Genomic DNA, 17,972 nt, shown 5'->3' on the forward strand with positions numbered 1-17,972 from the left:
AATGAACCAACCTGAACCCTGCAATCCTCATTTGAGGGCCTTCTTTGTGTGCTTCTTCCATGAGAGGTCTGAAGGATGGCAACACAGAGTGGGCCTTTTCTGCAGCAGCTCCCAGCTTGTGGATTGCTCTTCCCAGGGAGGCTCACCTAGTGCCTTTGTTACATACCTTTCGGCACCAGGCAAAACATTCCCCTTCTCCCAGGCCTTTTGCTAATTAAACAATCTATGGCCTTTTAAACTGTGTGTGGTGTGGTTATTGTTATTGTTTGTTTCTATGTTATGTATTTTTGTGTTTTTATATTGTAAACCACCCCATGATCCTCAAATGAAGGGCAGTGCAGACAATAGATAAACAGATAAATAGACAGACAGACAGACAGAAAGACAGACGGATAGATTTTGGTACACAGTATAACCAAACTGTTAATATGCAAAATTGTAGCTTTCTTTTGCGAAACATAATATTGTACTTGCCCAACATTACAGCATCTACAGCACCACCAGCACAGAATTCAATCAGGATCTGCATGTAAAAATTAAAATAATATATTTTTAAACATCCAAGTATTGAGATTTAACTTTGGCTAGTCAGAGCACAGGAGATAAATCAAAACTCCCCTAACCAAGGACTCAGCTAGACGGGTAAAGAAAAAGCTACCATATTTTCCAGGGTATAAGACGAATGGGCGTATAAGACGACCCCCAACTTTTCCAGTTAAAATATAGAGTTTGAGATATACTCGACCGCAGATTCTCCACTTGGCGTATAAGACGACCCCCGACTTTTGAGAAGATTTTCCTAGATTAAAAAGTAGTCTTATACACCAGAATATACAGTATTTATATGTCAAAACAAAATAAAAAACAAAAAATTCCTTCCAGTAGCACCTTAGAGACCAAGTTTGTTCTTTTTATTTTGTTTTGACTATGGCAGACCAACGCTACCTACCTGTAACTGCAACTATTTTTATGTGTTATGTGTGCGATATAACATTGTCACACCCCTCTGCTACTCGTCTAGAATTCTAAGATTTAACAAATTGATCTTGTAATCTTGATCTTGATCTTGTAATCTGCAACTCCCCCATTAGCTAAAATTTTAAAAAGGCAACAGACTTTAGAGGGGGGAAATTCCACAAAAATTCTGGAAACCTGGGATTCAGGCATATACTCCCATGATTTTCTGAATGTAGTAAGCCACAGTAAGCAAAGCGTGGCCTGCCTAGTGTAGGTCAGGCTTCTCCCTGTCTCTCTGTGTATCTCTCCCTCACTTATTCTGGGACAAAAGCAGATTGCTGGGCCACCTGTCAGTTGGTGAAAATGATCTGTTCCTTTCACCTAGGCTGGCAAAAATAGAAGCCCAATCCATCACATTTGAGAGCATAAGGATTTTTACAATGAAAGGATAAGATATAAGTACTCTTAAATAAATATATAAAATTAAATTAAAATATCTTATTTTATTAATCAAGATCTCTAGAAAAAGCTTTTGCCTTTTTAACAGCAAGCATATTTAGGTCTAAAGTTACACTCCAGAAGGTTTAAACATCCTTTCCTCTACTGTCAACAAACTGTACATATGCAAATAAAAAGTACTAATTAAACACCCATATTGTACTGAAGTACTGTTTTGTCAAGTCATAAAGACACTGTAATTTCACATCTTCTCCTAAAGTACAGGCTCTGAACAACAGCAAATACCTACCCAAAGGTTGTTTTCATAATAAAAGGCATCTAGAAGTTTGACAATGTTAGGATGATCACAGGATGCTAGGATATCAATTTCAACCATGTAGTCTTCAAGTTCTTCCTCAGATTTAGTATCAATCACCTTTGCAGCAGCAAGCACATTTGTTTCTTTGTTCTGAGCCTGGAAAATACATTAAAACAAAATTCTAGTCAGTTGTTTTACTTGGTCCAATTTATGTAACTTTATGAGCACTTCCCCATCTTCAACAGACTCTACAAAAAAGTATTAACATTTCAAAATGTCTAGGTTTTAATTGCTCTCTAATTCATTGTCTCATTCTCTCATCCAGCTTTTATTGTTACCGGACTCTTTGGGGAGTGGGGAAAACAGTCTACAAGTTGATTCCTTCCTGCATTACTAAAGCACCTGCCCCCAGTATGAAGGCAACAAAAAGCAGGGGAGGGTGATAAACAACGGAAAACTTTAAGGTAATATTACACTCTCCTTAAGTCTTCCACATCTGAATGAGAAAGTATGTTATTGTTTCTGGTTAATCCTAGACCAATTGCATATGAAAGTAGCAACCCACATAATATGTAAGACCTAAGACACAAAGTACACCTTTGTCTCCTGTAGAGGTTTAAACACTTCCACAAGTAAAATGACACACAAGGTAAAGGCGAAACTTTGAACTAGTGTGATGTTCTACATCACTGATAAACACACAGAGAGAGACACAAGTTGCCAAATACAGAAGTAAATATGCTTAGGCCAGGAAACAAGTCAACAAAGTTGTGAGGATACAACCAAGAAGAAATGCCACCAATAAAATCAGAAATACTCAACTTCTTGGGTTTTCTTTTGTTAGGGGGTGGATATTGTGAAGCATGAATGCATTAACATGGTGTCAGGCTAAATGCAGCATTTCATTGTGCATTCTGTGGGCTTTGGCTCTCTTGCAGGCTTCATCTGTCTTCATGGCTATTACATGCCTCTACTGTTTTGAGTGCCGTTTCCATATCAACCACCTCAGCATTAGCAACAGACTACCCAGCATATTTGTTGCGGTTCTTTTCCTTCCTCCCAGACATGGTTACTTACTGTACAACCCACAAAGTTATATATACAAAACTGGCAATAACCTGAAGCATTTAAAGCAGTTTGGATTTCTTTCATCTCATGTATTAATTTGCCTATGGGGGGCATTAAGGCAAAGTGTCCTGGGATTCCTTTTGGAAAGATTTGTTGAAATAAACTTGACTTTTACCTTGCCATATCCTTGATTGTTACGGAAGTGAATCTTCCACTCCTCTCCCCTATCTTTGCATGTAAATTTCCTGAATGTGACAATGTTATTCTGTTATATTGACTTGTTTATTAGTGTACATATTTATGTATATCTTTAAAACAAATACACACTTGTCTGGTTAAGCATATTATTTCCCTCACATTTCCAGTAGTTCCATGGGACTTATTCACATTTTCTAAGCTAAAATGAAACACACCTCATTTTTACCTTTTCTATTAAGGAAATCAGTGAAACAAACAAACGAAAGTTGTACATTTGCAAGAGCTGTCAAAATAGCAGTAAATGATTCAGAGTGGAAGCTGCAGATTCCCTTTAAATGTGAACATCAGTTGCAAAGTTAAGAGTCGGGAGAGCTGGAGTGTTGGAAAGACTAACTGGGCTGTGAGTTTGGATGGATGGGAAACTATTTATTTACTTATTTGCTTGTTTGGCACCCAGGGTAGATATCCTGTCACAACCCTGGCCTACTATGACATGGAACAGATCAATCACCAAAGGAAATACCATATTTTCCCATGTATTACACGAGGGTTTTTTTACTCAAAAATCCTGTCAAAAAACTGGGGTTGTCTTATACACGGATCGTGGTGTGGGGGGAAGTTGCGCGCTGCCAGCCAGCTGGTTGGCGGGCGCGCAATCCCCCCCCCCATGCTGTTGCAGGAGGCATGTGCTCAAGGGAGCGTTTCCCACAGCTGCGTGGAGGGGAAGCTATGTGTGCCAGCCAACTGGTTGATGGACTGCGCTCTAGGGAGCTTCCTGCCCACAGTGGCATGGGGGGAGCGGCTGCCCACTATGCCAACCCCCAGCAACGGCCCTGCTGGGGCGATGGCACAAGTGCAATTCCCCCTTAAAAAAGCTCAACAACTTTGGCCATCTCCCCAGATTTTCTTTAAGGATATTGGCAATCTGGAACGTGTGCAGAGGAGGGCAACCAAAATGAAACAGGGTCTGGAAACCAAGCCTTATGAGGAACGGTTGAAGGAGCTTGTATGTTTAGCCAAGAAGAGAGACTGAGAGGAGATATGATAGCCCTTGAGATATTTAAGATAAGATTTCTTTATTGTCAAGGTGGCTATCACATGGAAGAGAGAACAAGCTTGCTTTCTCCTGCTCTAGAGAAATGGCTTCAAGTTACAAGAAAGGAGATTCCAACTAAACTTCAGGAAGACCTTCTGATGGCAAGAGTTGTTCGACAGTGGAACTGTGCGTGCACGTCAAAGTGCAAGTAGATAAATAGGTACCACTCTGGCGGGAAGGTAAACGGCATTTCCGTGTGCTGCTCTGGTTCGCCAGAAGCGGCTTTGTCATGCTGGCCACATGACCCGGAAGCTGTATGCCGGCTCCCTCGGCCAGTAACGCGACATGAGTGCCGCAACCCCAGAGTCAGACACGACTGGACCGAATGGTCAGGGGTCCCTTTACCTTTTATAGTAGCATTACCTTAAGTCCCATGTGGCTGGAAGATGCTGCCCACAGAAAGGAACGAACTACTTAGTATGCCTGCAAGAAGCAAATGTGCAGCTTGACTTTTATAACTTCAATTTGTAATGCTCATTTTATTTTTTTGTGGTGGTTTGTATAACCACATTGGTAATTTAATTTTGGGGAGATGTCTCAGAAACCATAGTTCAGAGATGCTGGATTTTTTTAAAAAAAGAAAAACATCTCAATTTACTGTATTAGTTGATCTTCAATGGATGTTCAATGTGGTCTGTGCATGTATCATTCCAGATTGTAAGTGGGCCTCCCTAAATAACTGCAAATGCTTTACTGAGTGAATGACATACTCACAATGCAGCTTCAAAGTATTGGGAAAGGAAGTGATGCACCAAACCAAATAAATTGACAATACTCCACTCATATTACATTTTTGTTACTGTGATGGAGTCTAGATTTTGCTTTTATAAGCTATGGGCAATTATTTTTTGCTGGCCTAATACCTGACCCAGGTGTCATGTCATTGTACTGGTCTATATCAGGAATGGTGAATCTTTTTGATATCATCATACACACATACTCCTACAAGGGTCTAGATCAGGGGTGGCCAACTTCCAAGGGACTGCGATCTACTCACAGAGTTAAAAACTGGCAGTGATCTACCCCCTTTTGGGGGGTTCAGATTGAGGTCATTGAGTTTTTTTTAGGAAGGAAAGCTATCCATGTTTTGGGGAGTTCGGGTCAAAGTTGAGCTTTTTTTTTTTAGGAAGGAAAGCCCTGTTTGGGGGGCTTCGGGGCAAAGATGTAGAGCTTTTTTTAGGGGAGCCAAAGTTGCTGAGCTTCTTTGGGGGAACCAGTGATCTACCTGTTGGACATGCCTGGTCTAGATGAAAGTTTCCTACCTCTGTTCTGTATGTGGGGAAACCCATCATTATAAGCTACTGAAAATAAACCAGCATATCTAAAGACCATAACCTTAAGGGCCAATATTTGTTTTCTGTGGAGAATTGCTTTCTGTACAGACACAGTGGCAGTGGCCTTCCAAGATCTCAGTCTTTCCAACCCAGCCACCGGCCAAAATAAACTGGAGGTGTGTAGGACTTAACCTGGGACCATCCACATATAAAGCATGACAAAGCAATAACCTTTGTTTTAGGAATTTTCTCAGATCTTCCTGTTTTTCAAAACATTTTCAAGCACTCCAGAACATCTATCATGTCTAGAGTCTTGTACCTTAGAGATCAGACGTGGGGACAGTGAATGCAAATAATATTTGTGTTATGCCACAAGAGTAAATCTGTGTACAGATAATTGTGTACTACGAACTCCACTAAAGGATTATGGAGGGTAAACTGTGAATACAGTTGCAGAAAAGCTTGAGGAATGAAACAAAACTCCATTGTTTTTCTTCTATAGTTTACTGAACTATGAAGTATTAACTAGAATTAATATAAATGTAGAAGTGAATCTTGTCAGTGAAAAAAAACCCGACTAGGCTAACTTCGACAGTTTCTGCAAGCATATTATACAACTTTATTCCTCTCACATTCTAACTTTCAGTTTACCAGCAGGACCATCTCACATACGTTCCTCATTAATAGGCCAACAAACAAGTAGCAAAATTGCATGACTAGCTTTTCAAGTACTACTTGTAGAAGAGGCTATATACAAGAATGTGTACTAGCAAACACATTTATCACACACAGTGATTCATTTTTCCGTCCATAGAATTAAAATCAACTTTGAAATTTGGGAAACAAGAATTTTCAAATAATTTTAAGCAGGGTCTAATTTGAAAACTGCATTGATGTTTATTAAGTGTCAAGACTTTAATTTATAAAGTTACAAGTACGTAGCATAGTTCATGGCACAAATTCATACCGGTAAGTATATATTTTAATTATGCATATATGTATGTATGTATTTATTTATAGTCTGTGCTTTTGTAAATGTTTATCAAGGCAACATACAACAGGAAAATTAATTCAGTAAAGCATCAATAAAAACACCACTAAAGCACCAGTAAATATTAGGTAATAAATAAAAATATAATGTAGTAAACATTTATCTAAAGTTTTCATACAGCATTTATCTCCCTTGAATGGCCTATCTGAAGTTAGCTGAATTTGAAAACATTCAATTATTTCCAAATAGTAAAAATACAGTATTACAAGTCTGTTGAGTTTAATAGGACCATAGATTGAATGCTACAGACCTGATGTAAGAGCACCTTTATAAAAGCAGCTGTTGGCAGAACAGAACAAAATTATACTCAGAATTGAGAAGATTTTTCTCCAAGAGGTGATAACTGTGTTCTACCAGTTTGAGTTTTGAACTTAAGTGTGATGTAAATTAAGTAACTAAATGTACTGCATCTATATGCATAAAGGCAACACACGTAAGCATAATTCTGCAAGTGTTAAAATTTATCCATAATTATCAATATATTTAAGAATATATTAAAGTAACTATTATGTTTGGGTCAAAATGTCTTCTTTCAAACGGGGAAACTCTTATTAACATTGGAATGCTAAAACAAAGAAACAGGCAACACATTAAGAGTGGACTGGGGAATTCTATGTAGGATTATGGAGATTGTTTAGGTAACAATCTCCTCCCCACAGAATTCTATTGGGGGCAGGCTCTCCCGACCCTCCAGAGCAGATTTAAAGAAGATACAGAGAGTACCAGCCCTGCTGCACCAGTGGGAGTGTTTGCACTGCTAGTAGAATGCAGTGATTGAATCTGACCCTAAGGCTGCAACCCTAGAGTTTTCTACTTGAGGGGAAACTCCATTTAGTTCAGTGGCACTTATACCTCTGGGCTGATGTTCACAGGAATGCACTGAAGGGACAGATTCCTTAACTTTTTGCCTTTTATATATCCTTTTAACTGTCTGCCTCTACTAGGTGCAGATTTTCCATCATCACTCAAATACATGGAAATAGCCTCTTCAACATTTCCACACATTTCTTTCTTCTGCTGCACTGGTTTGTATTACTGTATCTGTCAAAGATTTGGTAAATCATGCTATCAGTAAAAGTGACAAGAGCCAGGTCAATACCCTTCCTGCAAACAGAGACTATTTATTCTTTCCCCTCATCTTATCTCTTCCGTCTGCCATCACTCTAAAAATAACTTTAGTGTAAATATTGCTGGTGCTTGGGAGACCATTTGTGCATCCTGACCAATCCAACTAGCAGGAACCAATCTAAGTTGGAGCCCAAAAACAACTGATGGCAAAAGATTCACCATCTTGCTTTAGTATGCAATGCTCAGCTGAAAGCTCCTATACAGAACTGGGGTGTGAGCGGAGGGAAAAGGAATCCCCAGAAAAGAATTTTTTCCCCTCAGTGATGCAATATTGCTTGGTGGGATGGGACTGATGACACTAGGATCATTTCAGGACAGTAAAAGCAAATTTTGCACCCCAAGAACTTAGTCTTCTCTTCAAAAATTGTCAAAATACCTCCATTTTGTTGCACAGAAAGGTTAAAGCCTAATACTTTTGTAGACTATGTACTGCCACATTAACTTTCTCACTGGCCCCTCCAACTTGCCTATTTTTCAGGTAACAAAAACATGGATTGTGCCTAATGAAGTTTAATCTAATCTCATTGCTGCTTGCCTTCCAGCAGGCAGCTAAGACTGACAATTATCTGTGCTCTGGTCACATTCCATTTATACAACATATACTGTACACAGGGCTCTCTTTAAGCAATGCATCTGGTTCAAAATTAAGTTGTTAGGCTCCCAATGAGGATGGGCAAAGTAGAAGAAGCTTGCCAGTCTCAAAATGACTGCCAATAGCTTCCGATCCATTTAAGATGACAATTTAAAAACAGATTTTAATCTTTTTCAAAAAAGGCGAAAGATTTATACGATCTGAAGAGAAACCAGAGTATTTTAATCTTTTTCAGACAAGCCTCCCCCCGTGAAGAAAATCCCATAATCAAAATGCTACAATGGAAGAAGCACTATCAGCTCACCATCCATCCTACCATTCTAATGCTGTTCTGCTGTCTCTAATGTTGCCCTTTTGGTTACATACCAAAGAGCCAATCAGTACAAATGTTCCCTAGTGGTTCTTTATAACCACTGCAAAACTTTATTGCCTAATAATTATGTACTCTACAGATGCACGCACACAAACCAGATTTAGACCCAATGCTACTTTTGCCTGTTCCAGTAAGATTGACACCCTGTCATTTGATCAAATGATATTCACGGCAGCTTAAAATTGACTGAAATAATAAACATCCACTCATCTGTGTTAGTTCCCCAACAGTAGATGAGACTAGGCCATGCTTTCCTACAGTTTTGCTGCCCCTGAGCAACTGACAGTTGTTCAGTATTCCTTGTGGCAAGGAGGTAGCTGCCCCTTCACTGGCTGATGGGTTCAGACTGGTCTCCCCTTATCATGATAGGAGGTTACAGGTAGGTAGCTGTGTTGGCCTGCCATAGTGAAAACAAAAAAATAAATAAAAATCCTTCCAGTAGCTCCTTAGAGACCAACTAAGTTTGTTCTTGGTATGAGCTTTCATTTGCATGCACACTTCCTCCCAGTGGCTTTTGGCCCCCTTGCAAAAGGCAGAGTTGGAGTATACAGCTCTGCTGTCCCAGGACATACGTCTTCATAACGAAACAGAATAAATTATACTACTAATTTTTTTTTAATGGCTTAGATTCACAGGTAACATATCTACAGATAAATTAATATTTTAAACCAACAACCAAGAAATCTACATAGAATCCCATATTCTTGGCAGTATTAGAATACAAACCTCACATTATTTCCACATACAACTTGAGAGCAGCACTGCAATACACTTGGCATGATACAAATGTGTGCACCTTGTGACTACTATACTGTACAGCGTAATTCGAGGAATTAAAAAGAACAACCTGTTTGTTTGACTAAGTTGTGAGCAGAGGGAAATAGTATTGGAAGCAGTACTGTCAACATCACAATCTGCGAATAAAGCATTCTATGCAACTCAGAATTCTGCATACGAATGCCTCCTTAGGTTGCTTCAGTATCATTGACCTGCAGGGTGTTTTGTGTCAACTTCAAGACTAACAGTTGCATTGTCACATGAGCTTTCATACATCATAGCCCCTTTGTCAGATGCAATATTTATCTGCTTTGTATCTTCTGTCATTTCCAACCAACACAGCAGCCACTGTCTGCTGAACAGCCTATTCATAATGCTTTCTTCAGAAATAAAAACATGCCAATATAAAGCTTTTCAGTCTGGAGAAAGGAAATGGCTGAAAATTCTGTAACCCGAGGCAAACATTTGTTGCTATCCAATGTTCAAGCATGTAATATGATCACTAAGAGCAAGTTTTGCTTTTATTATAATGGGTTCCTTACCATTAGAACACAATTAGAAGCCCCAGAGGAATATTTCTCTTCCTACTGATAAAAACCATATGCATAAAAATTGCCTTAATGAAAGTAAGAAACATTTGTTCACTTCAATTCAGGAAATAGTGTGTAAGATGACAATACATAACAATAAAATGACAAGGAAGATCAAACATCTAAACTTGAAGAAGACTGTTTTAGTTTAATATAACTGCTACTTTTTCGAATTATAGTGAATTTAATTTGGATTCTTACCCTGATCAAGTTTGAAATGACCAAAATACTGAAACAGTGTAGCTCCTTCATTTGAAAATTAGAGTTCTGCAAAAGGTTCCACATATATCAGTTAGTGAACTGCTTTGGGTAGCAGTCTCAGTGCCCTTTTCTCTGGTTACGAATGTCAAAACTTGCAGCTTGTTTTGTTGCGTTTCCTTTATTAGCTTTTATGAATTATATCAAATTTACTACTTTAAATTCAAATGATGTTATCTTATTAATTTAAAAAGTCAAAATAAACACAGCAGGGCCACAACATTTTGACTGATGGATTACTGACAACCCTGGATTCCATGATTTGTTGTAATTCCCAAGTACAGAAGCAAAAGCACCAAAATTAGTAGCTAATGACTGGATAATCCTGCATTACAAAATCACATCCCCAATACACATCCAATCCATATTCCTTTTTGGAATATCTAGACCAGAAGTAGGGAACCTTTTTGGCTGGAGGAGCAGGCCTTTACTTTCCCCCACCTTGTGGGTCAACTTTGACAGGTGAGTGGGGTGTCTCATGGGGGTGGGGTCTGCTTTGCCAATACATTCCCTGTGGGGAATTGAACTCCACGCCTAGTTCATTACCTGATACCACTCAGTGATGTTAACTGATCGGCAGGTTGGTGTTTTGGTGGAAATGGGACTCATAGGTCTACTAGGACATCCAAGGACAGAGGTTCCCCACACCAATCTAGACAGACCTCAAAACTGCCCGTTGCTAACCCAATGGCATTCTTTATAAGGAAATGAAAAGCACTATACTATTTATACAGTTATAAGATGAATAGTTACAGAGATATGTTTATGCAGCCTTGATACAGTTAATTGTACCTTATTATAAAATCACTGAGTGCTAACATTGGTAGCACTCAGAGCCCAGCCTTTAAATCAATGGCTTTAAATAATTATCTACTCTTAGCATAACTTGGATATCACCTCTTATTAGACAGTAAATCAAATCCCATAATATAATAGTTTACAGAATGCTTTTTTAACTCAACAAAATGCAGGTTTTTTAAAAAATAGGCTCAATTATGGCTTATAATGTAAAATGTTTCAATATATATTTATTCTGTCCTGAAAATATATTAAATGCTATCAATATGTTGAAAAACATTCTACCCATTCTGATTATTGCAGAATTCCACAAGCCTCCTAGAAATTGTTTACAGAGATTAGAGGCCAGTCAAACGCACAAAACTAAAAATGGATAATTAAGTGGAGAATAGCAACAGACAGCTGGGAGGAAAAGTTAACTACTGTTTTAACAAATGCTTAACTGTACAACTGATGATCATTTCCACAACTTGGGAAACAGAAACTGACAGATGGCAGAAATCTATAAAGTTTATTCATAGTTCCTTATTCAATTCAGAAATAAATAAGCAGCATGAAAAAGAAATTGAAATCTGAGCAAATAAAACCACAGAACGGCTTTAGGAAATCCCAAACCATGGAACTAGGAGACTGCTCAGAAAATAGTGTCCTGGAAGTGCTATGTTCAAGACAAAACTGAAATCATGAGTGTTTTTTTCTACCATAAAAATATATTTAAGCAAAAATATATACATGAACTGCTAATACACCCTTTTGGGACCTTGCTTCCTCCTCTTAAAATAAATGTTTGAGGTTAACAAGAATTAACTTATACCTTGGAGAAAATGACTTGCTCTATAAAGGGATGGGAGGATACATTCTACATACACACTCCATGTACTGAAGTGCGAAAGAAGGACTCCAGATTACTCATGAGGTATACACCCAGCTCATAAGTGACTAATGAAAGATGGCAAGAATCAGCATGCACACCATACTTCCTTGATTTGAAGAATTAAAAATTATTAACCCTGGATAATATCAACGGTACTTTTCACTAACTGCATGTGCAAAACTTCCAGAAGCTAACATCATGCAATATGTTCAGGAGAATGGCATCTATAACTGTATGAATGAGTCATACAAGACACACTTTAAACCATGTTCCACAGAAATGCTGTATCAGGATGTGCAATCTATGGTGTTCTGGGAGTTGCTAAATCACAAATCCCCAACTACTGACCATACTGACAATGGCTACTGGGAAATGGAGTCTTACAATATCTGGAGGGCCATAGGTTTCCCACCATGTCCTTGTGCTATAATAAAATAATAATAATAATTTATTATTTCTACCCCGCCCATCCAGCAGGGTTTCCGCAGCCACTCTGGGTGGCTTCCAACATAAGGTTAAAAATACACTATAACATAAAACATTAAAGCCTTCCCTAAACAGGGCTATATCTTTCCACAATAATTTTCTAAAGTAAAGTGTAGTGTTTTATCTTCCTTTTTAAATGCTAATGAAAAGCTAAAACAAAGATTTAGTTTTGTGTATCCCGACACTTACACTTTGGCTTTCTATGCAAATGCAGTTAAGGCGGCTAAATACAAAAACAAAATAATATAATCAATTAGAATCTAATGAAACCAGCAGAGAGCAAACAAACTACTGTATTCAAAAAGTCTCAATTAAAAATGCCCACTAAAAGCAACAGTTTTCAAGGCATGTTTGAAAGCAGGTAATGAAGAGGCATACAAATGTCCCTGGAGAAATTATTCCATAACCTGGGTGCAACCATCGAAAAGGCCTCTCTTCTTCCAACTAGCTGCACCTGTGTCAGCAGGAGGACAGCAAACCTCAAGCTGATTTGTCCAGTCCAGGCTGTCAGGGCATTTAAGGCCCAATCAACCTCTTGAATTGAGCCTGGAAAGAAATCAAAAGCTGTTAAGTTGGTACAACAACATTCCTGGTGACTCCAGATAACAGTTTCGCAGCAGTATTCTGAACCAATTGAACTGTGTTCAAGAGGAGCCCCATGTAGGATACTTTACATAATCCAACCTGGGAGTGACTAAGCCATGAACAAATGAGACTTGATCTGATTTCTCAAGGAAAGGGCGCAAGATGGTAGATCAGATAGTTACTGGTATGTCACAGGCACCTGCATAAATAGGGGAGATCCAGGAACCACCCCCAAATCTATGAGCCTGATGCTGGGAGTGCAACCTGGCATAGAACAATTAAATATTTATTGCAAGAACAGTAGTACTACCAACCAAAACAAATCAGAGGTACAGGGGAATCAACAGGATCACAGCCCTCTATCTCCCAGGACAGGTCACCCAACAGGGTGAACAAGGCAATCTCTCTTTTTTAATTATTTTTATTGCAATTTATAATAACCATCAACAATTCCCTTTACACTGACATACATCTTCTACTTTATTCTTCATATTTGCATACTTTAAATAATAATTATTGACTTCCCTCTACCTCTTAACAGCTTCTTCTCCTCACTTTATTTCATTTTCTTTTGTACCATGTCAAAATCCTATCAAACTTCTCTTTATACATAATAACTCCTCTAAATATTTTGTAATTTTGTGAAATTTACTCTAGGCACATCCAAGTTTTGATTTGGGAACCATGTTTACACATATAATTTTTAAAACAATCCCATTCCTTTTTATCCTTAAGCTCGAATGGTTTTGTATTGCTTCTGTCATTTTGGCTAGTTCGATATATACTTTCTTTTGCCATTCTTCCTTAGTTGGAATAAAATCCCCTTTCCAATACAGTACTTGGCAATTAACATTCTAGCTGCAGTTGTTGAATAAAGAAATAACTCTTTTGCTTTTTCTGGAGATGTTTTTTGTTATTATGCCTAGTAAGAAGGCCTCTGGTCTTTGGGGAAATTTTTGTCTGAGCACTTTAATTCTTCATAGACCATGTCCCTTTTTTAAAAATTTGGGAACAGGTCCACCACATATGATAGAGGGTTCCTTCCCCCTGTTTACACCTCCAACATGTGCTCTTATTATTTTTTATAAATTTTAGCCAATTTACTTGGAGTCAGGTACCACCCTGTAAACCATTTTCATAAAATTTTCTTTTATCAAATAACATGTGGTGAATTTTAAATCTGTTTTCCACAATTTTTCCCAGTCTTTCATTAAAATAGAATATCCAAAGTCTTGTTCCCATTTTACCATTACATTCTTCACTTCATCTTTGAGTTCCCAATCTAATAGTAATCTATAAGTTTTCGATAATATTTTCTTATTGTTTAATAATAATTCTCTCTAATTTAGATCTGTGTTTAAGCCTCCAAAGGCGATAGCCACAATGGTGTATTTGGTTCTAATAACTTTTTGGTATCGCTCCCAGACTGTGTATAAAGATTTTCTAAATACCGTATATGATGAAAAAGCCTCTATGTGCTGTCACTTTGTTATAGCCCAAATACCCCTGCCAGCTGAATCTGTTATCTCACCCCTCTATGTCCAATATATTTGTGTTTTTCAAAATCATTCATTCCTTTGTCGAGCAAAGACATACAGCCTCATAGTATAATTTGAGTTCCGGCAATGCAAAGCCGCCTCTGTCCTTTATCTCCGTCAAAAGTTTATACTTAATTCTAGGTTTTTTGCCTTGCCATATGAACTTTGCTAGTTCTTTCTGCCACTATTTAAAGCAGCTTTCCCCGCTTATTATAGGGACTATTTGGAATAAGAATAGCATTCTTGGCAGCACTGACATTTTGATAGTCGAGATTCTTCCCCATAATGATAGATTTAGTCTACTCCAAATTTCCAGGTTTTTTTATCTCCTTCCATACTTCAACATAATTATCGTTATCGTTATATAGATGGATATTTTTTGTAGAGATCCAAATTCCTAGATATTTGATCTTTTTGGACAAGGCAATCTCAGCCCCACACCAATATGAAGAGTACTGAAATACTATCATATGAAGAGCCCTGGTGAATCAGACCATAGGTAGGCAAACTAAGGCCCAGGGGCCGGATCCAGCCCAATCACCTTCTAAATCCGGCCTGCAAATGGTTCGAGAATCAGCGTGTTTTTACATGAGTAGAATGTGTCCTTTTATTTAAAATGCATCTCTGGGTTATTTGTGGGGCATAGGAATTCATTCATATATTTTTTTCAAAATACAGTCTGCCCCCCCCCCAAGGTCTGAGGGATAGTGGACCGGCCCCCTGCTGAAAATGTTTGCTGACCCCTGCCATAGACCCATCTAGTCCAGTAACCTATTCTCACTGCAACAACAAGATGCCTAGAGGTAGTTTCAAAGCAGGATCTGAGCACATTCTTCCCCACTTTCAAATACCAACAACTGTTACACAGAGGCATACTACTTCCTACATAACGAAACTATAGAATTGGCTCTTATAAGATGTAGTGACAACCAGTAAGCTGGATGTCCTTAAAAGATAATTTAGTAAAATTAGTACCATGCACTAAAGAATGAGATGCCTGAAAATTGTATTATTGCTTCCTCTGAGTGTGTTTTTCCTGAAAACACTTCATACTTGTTTTACCAATCTCTAATAAGCAAATCTCCCAATTATGCTCTCTGATGAGCTCATGCTTTAAAATGCTGTTTTGCATATATTCACATATATTCCCCCAACCACCATAAATCAGCAATGCGAAACCAAAGGCATAGTACTGTATCTATGAGGCATGGAATTCTTCCTTTTAGGAGTTACTTCATAAAGATCTTGCTAAGCCTAAGCCAACTGTTTAGAAAGCAGCTTGTCATCTAGAGAAAGGAAGGTTGAAGTGATAAGCAGTACTTGCAGAAGTCATACAAAAACAATGTTATATGAAAAACACATACAAAATTGAGTGTTTTCCCCCTAGCAATGTACTTTGTTGAAAGAAACTAATTCGATGCTTTCATAACAAACTGCATCTAGTAAAAAAAAGGACAGTGGTGACATGAAGAGAATCCAGCATATATTTTTTATAAATGAAATGCAAAACCAGTTATAGTAGAAAAACCAGCCAACAAGAACAACTTTGCAATACCAAAGAAAAAAGAGGGTGGATTAATGGTCCAATACTTTTCCATCTCACATTTCTATTATTCTAAACTGCAACAATTCATAGAATCAAAGAACTGTAGAGTTGGAAGGCTGGCATGATCAAAAGAAAAACCACATTTGACCTAAGATGTAAACAACAGAACAACCAAAATCATTCTAAGGATAATTAATTTTTTTATGATAAAGTGAGATGTACCCAAGTTACAGGTTATAGAAAAAGACAGTGTTCATATTTCAGGATTACAGCAGGAATATAAGAAAACAAAATTTCTCACCTTGAATACTTTTCCAAAAGCACCATCTCCCAGTTCTCCTATAATTTCCCAATAGTCCTCTGGGTTTAAGTCTCTCTTGACATGCTCATACTGCTTCTTTTTCTTCTCACCCCCCAACTTGAAGATCTTACGAAAATTGAAGAATGACATCTTTGCTTTTTAAACTAACTCAAAAACTGTATTAAAACCTCAGAGTAGACAACAGTTTGGCTTTTTCCAACACCTTTCTTCCTTGTTTTATGATCCAAAGGGATAAAAGGCACACAATTGCGGCAGTTATGTCACGTGAGAACTTTGATGCTGCCAGCAAAGCAACAGAAAAAGAGTTTTTGACCTTAATTTTTAGATGCAGTATACAACAATCCAATGTCAAGTAGAACTTCTTTCAAGTCTATTTCTCTAGCTTTAAAAGTCAAAGAATCATTTGATCACAAATTTCTTGCTCATAATAACCATACCAGAGTACATGGCAAGGCCCCAAAGATGCTGCTAGATAAAGTACATTGATGGTCTACAGCCATCAGTTGTTGCGGTCTGGGGGCTGGAAAAAACACACCAGCATAATATTTTTGATGGTGTAGCAAAACATCTGGTGGAGGATACTTGTGCCAAACAACAAAAGGGCAGACAGCCGTATTCAAATCCTACAACTCCAATACTACTTATTTAGCAACGAGGATTATAGGCACCATTTCAGGACAAGCCTCCTTTCCCTTGATGAAACAGCTTCAAGACTCCAACAGTGTGAAGCCTGCACATCCTCCTTCATGTTTTGGGTAAAATAAAATGAAAAGACTCCTTATCCAAGGGGCGTTGGGAGCCAGTTTCGCCTGTTGGAGAGAAGAAGAAAGTGAGAAAGACCGTCCCGCCTTGACAACTCACGAACTCTCCGGTCCCTCCCCGAAAGACACTTAACCAATCCCCACAACAATTCAAAGTCAATCATGGATTTTGCTTTAAGGCGTGAGGGAGGGGCTCCACCAGAGTTTTTGAAGGATAAAGTGGAGCTACCCCACAAAGCAGGGGGCGTGTGAAATAAATCTCTCAACCCCCCCCCCCCACTTCACTTCTGTGTGGAAAAGAAAAGCCATAGGAGTCTGGGCTAAAAGAGACCTCCCCCCCCCGGAGAAGTCGTAACGAAAACAAGCCCCACTTTTCTTAGTCTTGGAGGGGTAGGAAGTGAGAAAGGAAAAACGCTGCGAATAAAGGAGCCCAAGACCCACAGGGAAGCTCATTTTAGTCTCTCACCCGGCCCGAGACGGATCCGGCGTCTTCGTCTTCGCCGCCGCCGCCGCCGCCTTCTGTGTTCCCACTTCCTCTGTGGGGGCGGGGCAGAGCAATAAGCCTCCTTATGCCGATTTCCTCTCCTCCTCCCCCCGCCTTCATCCACCACCCAAGCCCGGCTGCGCTTCGCTTCTCTCCCTCGCTCGCTCCCAACTACAGCCGCGCACGCGCGCTCTCTCCTCAGCAACCCTCGCCAGAGCCTGGTAGAAAGGCCACTCCCAACTCGCTCTCCTCCCGGCTCTACTCTCACAGCCTCGCTTTGACACTAAACTACGCATGCGCGGTTCCACTCGAGTTCCGCCAGATGCCTCTTTCCCGGACTCGCGCTGACTATGACTCCCCCCCGCCTCTCTCTCTCATACACAACCCTGTACGCAGCCGGGTTTCAAGTAAACGGGGGCGGAGGAAGGCGGAGAAGGAGGAGCTTAAAAGAGAAGGCGG

The 17,972-nt window shown here is 39.0% G+C and overlaps 1 protein-coding gene across 4 annotated transcripts in view; it reads right to left on the bottom strand.

The window, feature by feature from the left end:
• SLK (STE20 like kinase) overlaps positions 1-17,537 on the bottom strand; it is a 45,526-nt gene extending 27,989 nt beyond the window's left edge. For 3 of the 4 annotated variants that reach the window (XM_033149737.1, XM_033149738.1, XM_033149735.1), the window contains exons 1-4: positions 17,496-17,537; positions 16,248-17,077; positions 1,706-1,870; positions 475-523 (exon numbers count right to left, since the gene is read on the bottom strand). In XM_033149737.1, the coding sequence (XP_033005628.1) occupies positions 475-523; positions 1,706-1,870; positions 16,248-16,397 (364 nt within the window). In that variant the 5' untranslated portion in view covers positions 16,398-17,077; positions 17,496-17,537. The other variant, XM_033149736.1, reaches the window with a different exon arrangement.
• Positions 17,538-17,972: the final 435 nt, after the last annotated feature.

This window comes from Lacerta agilis, chromosome 5, assembly GCF_009819535.1.
Source record: "Lacerta agilis isolate rLacAgi1 chromosome 5, rLacAgi1.pri, whole genome shotgun sequence".
NCBI lineage: Eukaryota > Metazoa > Chordata > Lepidosauria > Squamata > Lacertidae > Lacerta > Lacerta agilis.